A 13,405-nucleotide genomic window follows, 5' to 3' on the forward strand; every position below is an offset into this window, starting at 1 on the left:
CGGCTCTGAGCCGGCCCCTCGGGGCAGCCCCACCAGGGCGCGGGGCGGGGTGTGCCGGGGCGGGCGGGGCTGCGGCTGGCGCCGCCCGTGGCCGCGTGACGCAGTGCCGGAAGCGGGCGCGGTGCGGGGCGGCCATGGAGTTCCCGGACGTGGGCGCGCACTGCTCCTGGCCCGCCTGCCAGCGCCTGGGTGAGCGCCGCCGGCGGCACCGCACCGGGACCCGGCCCGGGCGGCGCGCAATGGGGAGGCGGCGGGGCGGGGGTGAAGGGCCCGGCCGGGCCGCCCTTGGCGGAGGGGAGCTGGGCGGCCTCTCGTCCTTCCCGCTGCCCGCCAGGGCGGAGCTGGGTGCCGGTACCCCGGGGGCTGCCGGTGCTCGGCTCTGCCGCGGTGCGCAGCTCTGCCCGCGGGTCGGGAACGGCGGGGCAGCGGCTAGGCGGGGACTGCGGCTGCCGGCGCTCGGTGCCGCGGGGCGGGGGGAGACCGGGCACGGTGGTGCTGAGGAGCGTCGGGGCTGCGGTCGTCCCGGGTGGGGGAGCCCCGCGGTGGCAGTGGCGGCATCGCTCGCCTCTGGCTTGAGGCCGGCAGCCCCCGGGGAGCTCGGCATGATTTCGGGGTGCTGCTCGCAAGCGCGGGGAGGGCAGATGCTGAGGAGGAGCCCGAGGTGTTTCCGCAGCCAGCGGTGGCCCTGCAGCCCTTTTCTTTCCAAGCCGGGGCAAGAGAGGAGCGGCGCTGGCTCTGCCGCGGGTGAGGGCTGTGTCCCAGGCGGGCAGCGCTGACCTCAACGCTCTGCCCGCGGCCTCTCCTCGCTCCCAGACTTCCTCCCCCTCAAGTGTGACGCCTGCGAGCAGATCTTCTGCACCGACCACATCGCTTACGCCCAGCACGACTGCACCTCTGCCTACAAGAAGGTAAGTGCTGAGAGAAGGTCTAGTCCAGCCTCCTGCACAGGGCTGCTGAGTTTCCCCAGCCAGGGATCAGAATAATTTGTGACTTCTTTGGTTACTTGGACAGTCCGCTTCGGATGTGTGCTGAGGCTGAAGGTGGGATCTCTGAAAGCCAGGATCTCTCTTACTGCTGCAAATTTCCAGCCCGCCTTCTGCCACTGGGTGAAATGGTTTGGGTGTCTCCCAGCCATACTGTTTTCTCTTCCCAGAGCCTGTGACTGTGCCTGTCACACCCACTGGGTTAGAAACAGCGACCTGTTTGGAAGCTGTGAGCAGGATCTCAAACCACAAGGCTGTGAAAGCCTTGGCAGGCAGATCCTGAAAGGGAGAGAGATGGCTACACAGCACTCAAGGTTGCCCAGCTATGTGCTCCCAAGCCGTTTCTTTTGTCTCTACAGGATGTCCAGGTCCCTGTGTGTCCCCTCTGCAACACCCCGGTCCCCGTGAGGCGCGGGGAGATGCCCGATGTCGTGGTGGGTGAGCACATCGACCGTGACTGCAAGTCTGACCCTGCACAGCGCAAGTGCAAGGTAGCAACCTGGCACTCTCCATCTTGGTGCTGGGTCCCTGCTGGATCCTGGGGGTGGGATGGAAACAACACAAGAAACTGCCCCGCCTGGGGCTGTCTCTGCACAGGCTGAGGGCAGGAAGGGTTGTTGACCTGGAGGTGTGTGCATCTGCAGGGCTTCGTGGTGTGAGTCTGAGGCTGAGATAGCAATGGAGTGGGGCTGGGCATTCACCTGGGATTTGAGGATAGGAAACTGCATGCTGCCATTAGGAAAATGTAATCAGCAATTAGCTGCTCCATCTTGCCAGGAGAGGAAATTGCTGCAGGGAGTTGGCCACACAGGAATCCAGCCCAGCAGCAGCTGGAAGGCTCTGGGTTGTTCTCACTTCCCTGGCAGGGCAGGCAGGAGTTCCTGGGTGAGGAAGAGTCTCTTCTGCTGTAATTATGCGATTGTGCAGACCCTTGTCTGTGGAGACCAAAGAAGTAGTGAATTACTGGTAAACTATCTAAAGAAAACGACTATTCAGAGATAAACTCCAGAGACCCACAGAGGAGGCACTGGTGGGGAAAGCTGGTCAGTGTCCAGGGCCTAGTGTGGAGGGAAGGGACAGCCCCAGCCCTGCAGGGCATGTTCCCTTTCACCACTCTATGTCATCTTGTAGATCTTCACCAACAAGTGTTTGAAGCCTGGCTGCAAGCAGAAGGAGATGATGAAGGTGATTTGTGACCAGTGCCACAAGAACTACTGCCTCAAGCACCGGCACCCCCTGGACCATGACTGCAGTGGGGCAGGGCGTCCACTCTCCAAAGCAGGGTGAGGGCCAGGGGACAGACAGGCTGGCAGGGATGAAGCTGTGCTTGCCGTATGGGTGACAGGGAAGAAGCCCAGCTCCTCCTGGCCTGTTGTCTGGGACTGCTGCATTCTCACGGCCCCTGACCTGTGTGGTGGGGTATTCTCCAGCAGTGATAAGGTTTGTAGAGTCAGGCCGGCTCTATACACAGTCTTTTCCTCCTGTAGCAAAAGCCTCTGGTACTGCCTGTTGGCTGTTCTCTTCTCGCTTGCTTGTCTGCCAGCCCCTTGTTTGTAGCTGACAGCTTCTGCCTATCCTGGCACAGTGTTTCGAGGAGAGAAACAGCACTTGAAACTCTAGTGCATAGCTGAGCCACAGCATGGGTGCTCTTGGCGAGAAGAGGAGCAGGGAGCTAGGGAGGTGTCTTGCTTGCCCAACTTCATCGCCCGGGATATTCAGTGCCGAGGGCTGGCTCGTGGTGTGTAACAGTTGCTCACAGGCATCCTGTCTGTCTCAGGCACGCTGCAGTTGCGAGAGCCCAGGCATCCTCCTCCAAAACGGTTGCTGCATCGAGCAGTGGAGCTGCCCGGCCAGCAGACAGCCCCTCTTCTCCAGCCTCTGCCAGGTGAGGTGGGCATGGCCAGGCTCAGCTTGGCTCCCTGTGGGATGCAGGAGCGGCAGCTCCCTGCTGCCTGTGCACCAGCAGGGCTGTGTGCTCGTACCAGGACTCCCTGCCTTGACAATAACCCAGCTTCTCTCCTGTCTGCAGAGGAGGCCGAGCAGCTGCGCCGCAGGCTCGCAGCACCTCCCCTCCAGCTGTCATGCTGCAGAACGGGCTGGTGAGTGGCCTGGCCTGGGCGTTTGGGCTGGGTTTGGGTGGTTCCTGGGCCCCTGGGGGCTCCTGCAGCAACTGCTCTTTAACCCACGCTCTGTAGGTGACCGCGGTGCCCCCCAGGAGGGCCTTCCCTGGCAAACAGGGATCCTGAACACATCAGAGTTTGCTCTGGTGCCTGTGAATGGCAGCTCTTGGCTGCACTTGGTGCTCGGCTTTCCCCGAAGGGACAAAATGCACTGGCTGTTTTCCCCAGGTGGTTTCTTTCTGTTCTGCAAGCCAAGGGTGGAGGAGACTGGAAGCTGCTTCCCACTGGTATTCTTAGTGTGGTCCCTGCACTGGCAGGCAGGACTGTGTTCCTTTGGGCAGGGGGAGAGGGGTGGAGGTCTTGAGCCTCAGGGTTTCACCTTGGCTGTGTCTGGCCTTGGAGAGGGGAGATGCACCCATTCTTGGCCAGGCAAGACTGTACCTGCTGCATGTCCCTCAGGGCCACCTCCTGCCACCTCCAGCCATGCTGGTGACAAGATGTTTTGTTTCAGAGTGAGGAAGAGGCTCTGCAGCGAGCTCTGGAGATGTCCCTGGCAGAGTCAGCACGCAGCTCAGCACAGCCACCCAGGTACGGCCCAGGCACACGTGGTGTCATGCCCCAAGCCTGTGTGAGAGGTGCCTGGGGAAGCATCATGTGGCTCTGGGGATGACATTCCTCTCAGCACGTGTTTCCACATGATGCCTCTGTGGCTGACAGGAAGAGTCCAGAGCAATCACGGAGCGCTGTTCAGCAAGCAAGCCCTCCAGGGAACTGGGAGGGGACAGTGACTGACAGCACAGAGTGGGACAAACCATTTTCTGACCACTTGTCAACTAATGAGCATGACTAGAACGTGACACATGGTGTAGGGGTGTTCACAGAGGACACCTGGGAGCCCACGCCCTCGGGCACATTGCCTGATGCTGCTACAAGCACCAGTCCTACAGACTGGAGTTAATGTGGTTCTCCTTGGCCCAGGGTGCTGGCTGCCAGCCCCCGCTGCATCCTCTGGTCCCTCCCCAGCCCCTGGCTTGTTCAGAGTGATCCTCACTTCTTGTCCTGAGGGTTGCAGTGACAGGAGATCCTGCCACCCCGAAGGCCTCTGGGCGCTGGGCCTGGGGGAGGCCGATGCACACAATGCACCACTGTCCTCAGCAGCACGCAGGAGGAGGAGGATCTGGCACTGGCCCGGGCGCTGTCAGCGAGTGAAGCCGAGTACCAGCAGTCACAGCGGCAGGTGAGTGAGGCTGGCTGCAGGCTCTGCACCGTGGTGGGGTTGATCCTAGCCTGGCATATGCCGTGGAGGGGTTCTCCCTGGGTTCTGTTTTCTCTGGGCCCTGCCTAGATTCACTTTTCTCACCAGGAGGGCAGCCCAGCCTGGGGCAGTGACAGCATCACTGGTGAACATGCAGCCCTGGGGACTTGAGCACTGGATGTGTCCCCTTGTAGGCCAGAGGAAGAAGCCTGTCTTCCCTTACTCACTGTGTGCTTCTTCCTGCTCCAGGCACAGGGTTCAAAGCCATCGAACTGCAGCATGTCGTAGGCAGGTGAAGCAGGGTGCGCCAGTGGATGTGGGATCCCACTTGTGACCTGAGGAGCAGCTCTGGCCTCCCGCGTGGATGCCATGGGGTTCTGGCATGGGCACTGATGATAAGAGCCTCTCGCCAGAGACAACTCATCTCCCTGGGGGACTGTAGGCGAGCCACCATGCACACACTGACACCTCAACCCTAGTACCTGTATAAAATCAGTGCAGCAAGTTGCTGATGCTCCTGGAGAGGTGAAGACAGGATGGAAGGAGGCTGAGCACACACTGACCAAAGCAGGTGGTAGCCCACAGCATGCACTTAGCCACAGCTGCTGTGGCTGTGTCCCAGCACTGCTGGGATTCTGGGGTGAGGGCAGAGCTGGCCTGGAGGGAAGTTCCATGTGGGCTCATCTCTGCGTGCTCAGACGTACTGCTGGGATACAGCTGCCTGCTGCAGTGGTGGGGGCTGGATTTCACACTCCTGGGGGACTGTTGCCAGCTTCTTGGCAAAGAGCACCTGTGGCTGGGAAGGTCTCTTGCCTGGGCATGGCACAGCTGAATGTGCAGCCTCCCATCAGCGTGGAGTGAGCCCCTTCCCTGCTCCCCATGCCTCGGTGCCTCCCCTGCTGTCTGCATGCACAAGACTACACGGGGCCGTACTCACCTTGGCTGGGGCCCAGCACCTCTCTCAGGCTGAATGAGCTGTGTTTCCTTTCTGGTTTAATTTAACAAGGGCCGTTATCTGAAAAGTAACCTCAGCAGTGACTTTACGGTAGCGTCGCTCGCATGGGAGGACCGCAGCTGCCTTCCTGCTGCTGTGTGCTGCCTGAAACGATCCTAGGGCCTTGTTTCAATGCTGCTGGGGCAGGAACGCTTCCCTCCTTGCAGCTGTGCTGCAGGGAATTTCCCTCCTGGGTAACAGCAGCACAGAACCCCTTCTAGCAACCACAGCCCTGAGCTTGGAGCCAGCTCTTCACTGCTGGTGTTTGGAGGCAGGAACTGATGCCTGGGCAGGGGTCACTTGTCCTGCTTGCCCCTTGCAGGGGGCTCTGCAGCAGAGCAGAGTGGTGCTGCTTTCCCACCTGCTGTCATGCATTTCTGCTGGAACCACTCTTGCCTGGAGGGCTGTGCCTGGCTCTGCACAGGGCTGGTCCTACAGCTGAGGGGGGGTTACCTGCTGGCAGTGACTCCCTGGGGTGGGAGGTGGGTTCAGGCTGGGCTCAGGGAATGCTGAGACTTGTCAAAGTGCTGCTTGGGAGAAAATAAAAGCAAAGCACAAGGTGCAGAAGCACTTCGGGGGGTGCAGTCGCTTGGTGTCCAGAGTGGTGCATCTCTGAATGGGTGCACAGGGACGTGCAAAGGGGGGCACATGAGCATGAAGCAGGTACCAACTGTGCTGCTTCTTCCTTCCTTTGTCATTGGAGTGCAGCCCCCTGCCACGCTCAGCCTTTTTGTGCGGGGATGGGGCAGATGCTGACAGCCTGCTCTGCCATTGCCTGCCTAAGCCCAAGGAGCAGAGCCCCATAGCAGAGCTGCTGGTCAACACAAGGGCACAAGCACTAACCCTGCCTGCCCCTGCCTGGAGCATGGTTCCCCAGGGGGTCCTGCAGGCACGTACCCTGCCTAAGAGCACACAGGCACAGAGCTGGGAAGGACCTGGTTTAAGAAACTACACAACAGCAAAACAAACAGGTACAAACGTACTGGCGTGTCCAACCCAGCCCCTGCAGCTCCTGGGGCATGCGAGGTGCCAGCCTGCAGCCAGCAGCGGGCTCCTGGCAGCATGAGGGCGTGGGCCCGGGTCAGTGTTACAGCAGAGCCCCTGCCTGTGCTCACGGCCCCTTCTTGCTGCCTGTGGGCTTCTCAGTGTGGCGCTCCTTGCTCTCGCCCTCATCCCCGGCCTGCTGCTGCAGCCACATGCCAGCGTACACACCACCCTTCTGCAGCAGCTCCTCATGCCTGCGGGGAGAGCAGAGGGGTGCAGGGTCCCAGGCTGGCCCCAGACCCAGGGAGGGGGTCCCCATGGGCAGACAGCACCAAGCCCTGTGCTCACCTCCCTCGCTCTGCGATGCGCCCGTCCTTGAGCACCAGGATCTGGTCTGCACCCACCACAGTGGAGAGCCTGCAGAGAAAGGCAGGGCAGTGGTGTGGTTGAGAGGGGAGGGGGCCCGGGAGGGGTTTACACGGTGGAAGGAGCCACAGTCACGGGGGCTGTCAGCTCCTGAGCAGGACAGGTCTGTGCCCCTTTGGGGGAACTGGCCAGCTCAGAGAGCTCAGCACCTCCCGCATCAGCCCTTCCCCCTCATCCCTACCTATGTGCAACAACGATGGTGGTGCGGTGGGCGCAGACCTTGGCCAGGGAGGCCTGGATGTTCCTCTCGGTCTCTGTGTCGAGTGCAGACGTGGCCTGCAGGAGAGGGGGGGTGTTGGAAGGGCGCAGGCAGTGCAGGCAGTTGCAGGGGCTGGGGCCGCTGCCCTTACCTCATCCAGCAGGATGATGCTGGGACCCTTCAGGATGGTGCGTGCAATGGCCACTCGCTGCTTCTCCCCCCCGCTCAGCTTCAGCCCCCGCTCTCCCACCTGGGTGCTGTATCCTGCAGGCACAAGGGCAGGAATGTGCTGTGCTGGTGCCCTCCAGGACGGGGCTGGGCACGAGGGCTCTGCTGCATGGGGAGGTCCTGCTGCAGCCTCAGCCCATCCCTGCCCGAGGGTGACAGCCCTGCAGAGATGACAGCAGGGAGAGCAAAGCAAGGTACAGGGTCAAGCAGGTGTCCCCATGGGACATGTCACCCAATGACACCTGTGAGGGCGGCAACCAGGTCACAGGGGACCCCGGGACAGCAAGGGAGGATAAGGAGGGTACCACAGTGGTCTCACCATCAGGGAAGGAAAGGATGCGGTCATGGATATCAGCAGCCTGGGCTGCCTCCTGCACCTCCTGGTCTGTGGCCAGGATCCGTCCATAGCGGATGTTGTTGGCAATGGTGTCATTGAAGAGCACTGTGTCCTGAGGCACCACCCCGATGTGAGCACGCAGTGATGCCTGCTTCACCTGGGAAGGAGACACGGAGAGCTCAGCCAGATGCACACACACCACAAAGAGCCCCTCAAAACCCACTCCCATCCCTCAGCCATGAGTCCTGCACCCTGCTCTTTGCAGGGTGTCCTGGACCACAGGCTCAGCTGCATCTCCACCCTGCTACGGGGGGGGGGGGCCTGCCGGTGCCCCAGCCCTTCCCAGGGAGCCCTTGCCAGTCTCCAGCACTTCAGCCCAGGGGCTCTGCAGTCACACCATTCACCGCACTCCTGGCCCAGACTTCAGCCTGCAAAGGGGCTCTGGGGGCTGCGTGCTCAGCCGTGCCCTGGGGAGATGCCAGTGCCTGCACTGAGCAGTGCTGCGAGGCCCAGGGGAGCTGGCGTGTGTCCCTCCAGTCCCTGGAGGTGCTCCCCCATCACCTGGGAGATGTCCTGCCTGTCGATGCGGATGCAGCCACCCCGCACGTCGTAGAAGCGGAAGAGCAGGCGGATGATGGTGCTCTTCCCTGAGCCCGAAGGTCCCACCTGCACAGGAAGGCAAAGGGTTTGGAGACTCCAGAGACGCCCGGCTGCTGGTGGCTAGGGGCTGGGCAGGGAAGGGCCGCCCCTGTTGGGGCTCTGTCCTTCCCACTCCTGTGCTTCCCAGCCCCACTTCCCTGTCCCACCCTCCAGCAGTGAGGACACCCAAGGTCCCGCTCTCACCAGGGCCAGGGTCTGCCCAGGCATCACCGAGAAGGAGACGTCTTGCAGGATTTCCTTCCTGGGAAAGGGGGATGGAGAGGGGCTCAGGACCACCTCCGCTGCCCCGTGTCCCTGTGCCAGGCCCCACAGCTCAGCTCGTGCCACCCTGTGCCCACCGCCCCATACCCATCCACGTAGCTGAAGTGCACGTTCTCAAACTCGATCCGCCCAGCCTCCAGGCGCAGGTCACCGGCGTTCACCACATCCTTCACCTACCAGAGGAGAGACATGGCCTCAGAGCCAGCCTGTCCCCAGGGCAGGACTATGGGTCTGTGCCAGGAAGTGGGGTCCGGGAAGGTGGCATCAACCTCCTGCTCCTCGTCAAAGAGCTCGAACATGTTCTCCATGTCCACGAAGGAGTTCTGGATCATCCTGTAAGGGAGTGAAGACCAGAGGGAAGGGTTTGGGAAGCACACCCCAACCCAGGTGCACATGGTGAGGGGGACCCCAGGCACCCCCACAGCTCCGAGCATTACCTGTAGTAAGTCCCGAACCAGTTGAGTGGTGTGTAGAGCTGAATGATGTAAGTGCCGAAGAGGACGAAGTCCCCCACCTGGAAGGGACAGGGGAGAGGTGCCTGTCACCACCAGCCCCGGGGCCTCACCTCGGGCAGGGGGCTGCCCAGGCTGGCACCAGCCTTACCTGCAGCTTGTTTTCGGTGACAAAGTAGGCGCAGAGCAGGGACCCTGCCAGCAGCCCCAGGCCGATGACCAGGTTCTGGGTCTGGTTGAGGAGGCCCAGTGAGGCACTGACCTTCCACTCTGAGAGCTGGAAGAAAAAAGGTCCTCCAGGATAGAGGATGCCGCTCACCAGACCCATGGTGAGCTCCATCCTCCCTGCAGGTACCCACAAGGCTCAGCTCCTTCCCTGCTGACTTCCCCACTGTTGCTGACACCACGTACCTGGTACTTGATGATGGCGTCGTTAAAGCGGTTCACCTCGTAGCTCTCCGCATTGTAGTACTTCACCTGCAGGACGCAGAGCCCAGGTCAGTGCCTGGATCAGCCCTCCCAGTGCCAGTGCTCAGTGACACCCCACCACCTATGGTACCGTCTCAAAATTGAGGAGCGAGTCCACAGCCCGGGACTTGGCCTCATTGTCCCGTGTGTTCATGTCCCGCCGGTACTTGGTCCTCCACTCAGTGATGAAGATGGTCAGAGCTGTGGGCAGGAAGGGGCTGCGTTGGCAGGCAGCTGCTGCCCCACAACCCAGCTCAGCACCCCTGCACCCCGATCCCTCACTCACTCAGGTAGAGGCTCATACACACGAAGATGATGAGGCCAAACCAGGCACTGAAAACCGAGGTGAAATAAACGATGCCGATGACAATGTCAGCAATGGTGGGGATGATGCTGAAGACGATGTAGCTGGGGGACAGGAAGGGGGATGGCGCATCAGCCTGGCCCAGTGGGGCTGCCTGGCCACCCGCTGCCCGCCGCAGGCATGCTCTGACCTGAGCAGGCTGTTGATGCTGCTGGTGCCGCGGTCCACGCTGCGCAGGACCTCGCCAGTGCGCCGGCCCATGTGCCAGCGCAGGGACAGCCCGTGCAGGTGGGCGAAGAGCTCGACCTGCACCTGCCGGTTGGTGAACTGCTGCACCCACACCCACAGGAAGGTGCGCAGGTTGCTCACGAAGCCGGTGGAGCCTGCGGGGCACCACAGCATGGTCAGTGGGGACCGGTGCCAGTGTGGCAGGCAGCCGGCTCAGAAAGCACAGCTGGGAAAGAGGGATTTGGGATGAGGCCCCCCCCCAACCCAGGACCAGCATTCCCAGCCCCAGCACAATTAGCCCCATGCCACTTCTCCCCAGCACCTATCCTTCTCAGTGGTCCTTACCAGCACCTCCGCCCTGCAGGAACTTCAGTCCCACGTAGGCGCAGACAGTCCAGGCCAGGGTGTGCCAGGGAGCACCCTCTGTCAGCTCGTTCACTGGGGAGAGGGTGACAAGGGTCAGGGCAGAGGGGCAGGGAGCATTGCCAGGTGCCCCACGGGAACCAGCCCAGCGCCCAGCAATGGTCCCTGACCCTTGGAACCTGCTCCTGCCAGGTCCCTGTAGCCCCCAGGTCACTTGCAACAACCCCAGCACTTGGTGAGGCCATGGGTAGCCTCACACACCGAGCTCCAGGCACCTCACCGATGTTTTTGTAGTAGATGGGGACGAAAACATTGATGGCGCGCTCCAGCCCCAGGAGCGCCATGCAGAACAGCACCAGCCCCTGCAGCAGGTGGTTGCCCCTTGGCCACATGTATGGCACCAGCAGCCGCAGCTTCCTCCGGAAATCCTTCCAGGTGGAGGTGGTCCTGCCGTCGGACAGGAGCGGCTGGGGGAGAGCAGAGCGAGGGGTCACTGCCCTGGCACCCCAGCCCAGCTGGCAACAGCCCTGGGGAACACCCCACCAAGAAAACCAGCCCCATCCTCCCAGGGTCCCCACTCCATCCTCCCTGCAGGGCCACATCCTGCTGACAGTGGTGAGGGAGCTTGGGCAGCCCTAACCTCGCTCCTCCCAGGTCTCCTGAAGGTGCTGGTCCCAGACAGCCGTATGTCCATTTTGTCCCCAGCTCCCCTCTGGCCATGTCCCTAAACTGCTCCAGCCCTCAGACTCACCTGGCTGTTCTCCACGTCCCGTTCCTCCTCATTGACCAGCAGCATGTAGGGCTTGCCGGGCAGCCCCGGGGCCTTCATGCCCAGGATGAAGAGCATGAATGTGCATATGTAACGCAGCAGCCAGAAGCCAAACTGCACCTGGACAGAGAGTCGGAAGTCAGATGAGTATGAGCTGAGAGAGGCACGGAGCAGGGCACAGGGATGGGGTGAAGTGCAGCCAGGGAAGAGGGGACACCCCCATGCAGCTCAATGGGACCCCCTGGCTGAGCACAGCACCTCAGGCACCACCCAGGCCATTTCCTTCCTCCCTGCTGCATCCAACTTTTGTGCCCTCCGGCTGGGGTGGCCCTACCCTGGGGGGAACAGTGGGGCAAAGGGCTGTGGGGAGCAGGCAGACACTCTCCACTTCTGCATCTGGGGCTGGGCCAGGCAGAAGAGGGAGTTGAGCTGGATTGGGGCATGGAGAGATGTGCGATAGCTGGGTTCCGGGCTGAGACATTCAGCAGATGAGTGGGTGCAACCCAGGAGCATGCACACCCTTGGGCATGGCAAGGCATGCACACCCCACCCCAGCACCGCAATGCTGCAGCCCCCCCTTCCTCCCCACAAAGTGCCTGTCCCTCATCCCTGCCCACAGCCCCCCAGCCCACCTTCTGGTTTGTGTCCTCCAGTGCCCACCACCATAGCGGGCTCCTCCAGCACACCAGGGTCAGGTTCTCAGCAGCAAAGGCCAGTGCCCAGAAGAGGAGAAGGACGGTGCCATGGCCTCGTGTCCGGTCGTGTGCCAGCACCCGCGTATGCTCCAGCTGCAGGAGGGCGACGGCGCAGCCCCAGCTGAGAGCCCAGAGGCAGGCGTGCAGCAGCATGTACCCGTAGAGCCGGCCCGGCCCCACCGCTTGCCACAGCAGCCCCCCGAAGGGCTGCAGGGCCAGCAGCAGGGACAGCAGGACCTGGCCGCGGTAAAGGCGGGAGCGGGGGATGTACTTGGGCTCCATGGCACGGCCGAAGCGGACATAGCAGGCATACTGCAGGGCGCCCAGCAGCAGGCAGATGCTCAGCAGCACGGTCGGTACCAGTGTGAAGAAGAAGCAGGGCTGGAAGCCCTGCTGGACCCAGGCCTGGGCAATGGAGTTGTTGCCCTCACAGTAGCCTCCCAGCACTGCCATCCTGGCAGGTCACAGGCTGCAGAGAGAAGAGGGGCTGGAGGAATGTCTCAGGATGAGCTGGTGGGTACTGTTGCAAGGAGGGACCCACGGCGGGATGGCACAGCCAAGCAGAGAGGGGCATTCATGGGGACATGGACATGCGGGGGACACTGCATGCAGGGCCAGCTTTGTATGGAGATGACATGAGCACCAGGATCTGCTTGTGGGCCCTGGCAATGCTCGGTGGGGGGAGGACCTGGGGGTTGTAACACTGCGCTGTGCTCCCCAGAGCCACCGATGCCCTTGGAGATGCACTCGGACAAGAGGGGCAGGGATAGGAAAGCAGCGGGGTGCTGGGACCATTCTTGAGCGGGAGGGGGGCGGCAGCGCAGCGGCAGCCGGGTAACGGCAGACGATGCACGGGGAAACGCGGGGCAACGCAGGGGAACCGCAGGGCCGATGGCCGGGGACACGCACACGTGCCGGGCGAGGGACGCGCCGGGGCGAGGCAGGGCCGTGCCAGGGCTCTGCCAGGCCGGTGCCGGCTCCGCTCGGCCCCGGGACAGGCGCTCCCGAGGCGGCCGCGGCCCCGCCGCCCGCGCAGCCGCCGAACCGGCCCCGCCGCCCTGCCCGCCGCGCCGCCCGGGCCCCCGCCCGGGCCCCCGCCCGCTCACCTGCCCCGCGCCCGCCGGCCTCCGCCCGCTCCGGGCCCCGCGCCGCCGCCAGCCGCCACCAGCCGGGCCCCGGCGCCACTCAGCCCCGCCCCGCTCCCCGCCCTGCTCCTGCGCGCCCGCCCCGCTCCGGCGCCGGGGATGCGCCCCCGCCCGCACCCCGCGACAGCATCGCCCGGTGCGCGTGTGACCCCACGGTCCCCACCTCGGGCTGCTCGGACCTGCGCTCCCCCCCAGCACCGGGCCCCGCAGCCGCCCCCGGCAGAGCCGGGGCGGGGGGTGTCGGTGGTACGGGGCGATCGGGGGCCCAGGGAGAGTCCCCGAAGCCCAGGATGAGGCGCCCCGCGCCCGCTTATCGGTGCCGCCAGCGCGGCCCTGCGGTGCCGAGATAGCCCCGCCGCCCCGGCAAGGGCCCTGCCGCCGCAGAGGTCAGGCAGGACGGGGCGCTCCCCTCCCGGAGATAAATATAGCCGGGGCCCCCCCCACCCCTCGACGGGCACGGCCGGAACCCAGCTGCCGGGAGCTGCCAGCACAGCGGGAGCAGCCGGCAGAGACCTCGCAGCCTCTGCAGGCACC

General features: G+C 63.3%; 2 protein-coding genes across 6 annotated transcripts; one reads left to right on the forward strand and one right to left on the reverse strand.

Annotated features, from left to right (window-relative positions):
* The first annotated feature begins 90 nt into the window (after positions 1-90).
* Positions 91-9,689, forward strand: ZFAND2B (zinc finger AN1-type containing 2B). 3 transcript variants are annotated; one of them, XM_030486916.1, is made up of 9 exons: positions 91-189; positions 814-908; positions 1,343-1,474; positions 2,115-2,266; positions 2,761-2,868; positions 3,013-3,082; positions 3,615-3,691; positions 4,259-4,340; positions 4,608-5,922. In XM_030486916.1, exons 1-9 carry the CDS (start codon positions 135-137, stop codon positions 4,644-4,646), a joined length of 810 nt encoding a protein of 269 aa, XP_030342776.1. In that variant the 5' UTR covers positions 91-134; the 3' UTR covers positions 4,647-5,922. The 3 variants fall into 3 exon arrangements, with proteins under 3 accessions (XP_030342776.1, XP_030342777.1, XP_030342778.1); XM_030486917.1 differs by having other exon boundaries at positions 4,262-4,340; XM_030486918.1 differs by lacking the exons at positions 4,259-4,340; positions 4,608-5,922 and adding an exon at positions 9,251-9,689.
* On the reverse strand, positions 6,278-12,913 carry ABCB6 (ATP binding cassette subfamily B member 6 (Langereis blood group)). 3 transcript variants are annotated; one of them, XM_030486908.1, is made up of 20 exons: positions 12,833-12,913; positions 11,664-12,195; positions 11,014-11,151; positions 10,543-10,729; positions 10,245-10,337; positions 9,862-10,054; positions 9,654-9,775; positions 9,459-9,568; positions 9,311-9,376; positions 9,051-9,176; positions 8,885-8,961; positions 8,717-8,780; positions 8,535-8,620; positions 8,370-8,427; positions 8,088-8,192; positions 7,509-7,683; positions 7,113-7,225; positions 6,944-7,038; positions 6,685-6,753; positions 6,278-6,590 (listed from the first exon to the last, which is right to left on the reverse strand). In XM_030486908.1, the coding sequence occupies exons 2-20, from the start codon at positions 12,177-12,179 to the stop codon at positions 6,464-6,466; spliced, it is 2,520 nt and encodes an 839-aa protein (XP_030342768.1). In that variant the 5' UTR covers positions 12,180-12,195; positions 12,833-12,913; the 3' UTR covers positions 6,278-6,463. The 3 variants fall into 3 exon arrangements, with proteins under 3 accessions (XP_030342768.1, XP_030342770.1, XP_030342769.1); XM_030486910.1 differs by having other exon boundaries at positions 11,664-12,213; positions 12,833-12,911; XM_030486909.1 differs by lacking the exon at positions 12,833-12,913 and having other exon boundaries at positions 11,664-12,397.
* Positions 12,914-13,405: the final 492 nt, after the last annotated feature.

The sequence above is a fragment of the Strigops habroptila genome, chromosome 5 (assembly GCF_004027225.2).
Source record: "Strigops habroptila isolate Jane chromosome 5, bStrHab1.2.pri, whole genome shotgun sequence".
In the NCBI taxonomy this organism is placed as follows: domain Eukaryota; kingdom Metazoa; phylum Chordata; class Aves; order Psittaciformes; family Psittacidae; genus Strigops; species Strigops habroptila.

Bases quoted from the DNA above. Each gene is read 5' to 3' on its own strand.
- ZFAND2B (XM_030486916.1), top strand. From the start codon at position 135: ATGGAGTTCCCGGACGTGGGCGCGCACTGCTCCTGGCCCGCCTGCCAG. The intron at 190-813 runs GTGAGCGCCGCC...CCTCGCTCCCAG, and splicing joins GCCCGCCTGCCAGCGCCTGG to ACTTCCTCCCCCTCAAGTGT. The intron at 2,267-2,760 runs GTGAGGGCCAGG...TGTCTGTCTCAG, and splicing joins CGTCCACTCTCCAAAGCAGG to GCACGCTGCAGTTGCGAGAG.
- ABCB6 (XM_030486908.1), bottom strand. From the start codon at position 12,179: ATGGCAGTGCTGGGAGGCTACTGTGAGGGCAACAACTCCATTGCCCAG. The intron at 8,193-8,369 runs GTGAGAGCGGGA...CTTCCTGTGCAG, and splicing joins CTGGGCAGACCCTGGCCCTG to GTGGGACCTTCGGGCTCAGG. The intron at 7,039-7,112 runs GTAAGGGCAGCG...CCTCTCCTGCAG, and splicing joins GCATCATCCTGCTGGATGAG to GCCACGTCTGCACTCGACAC.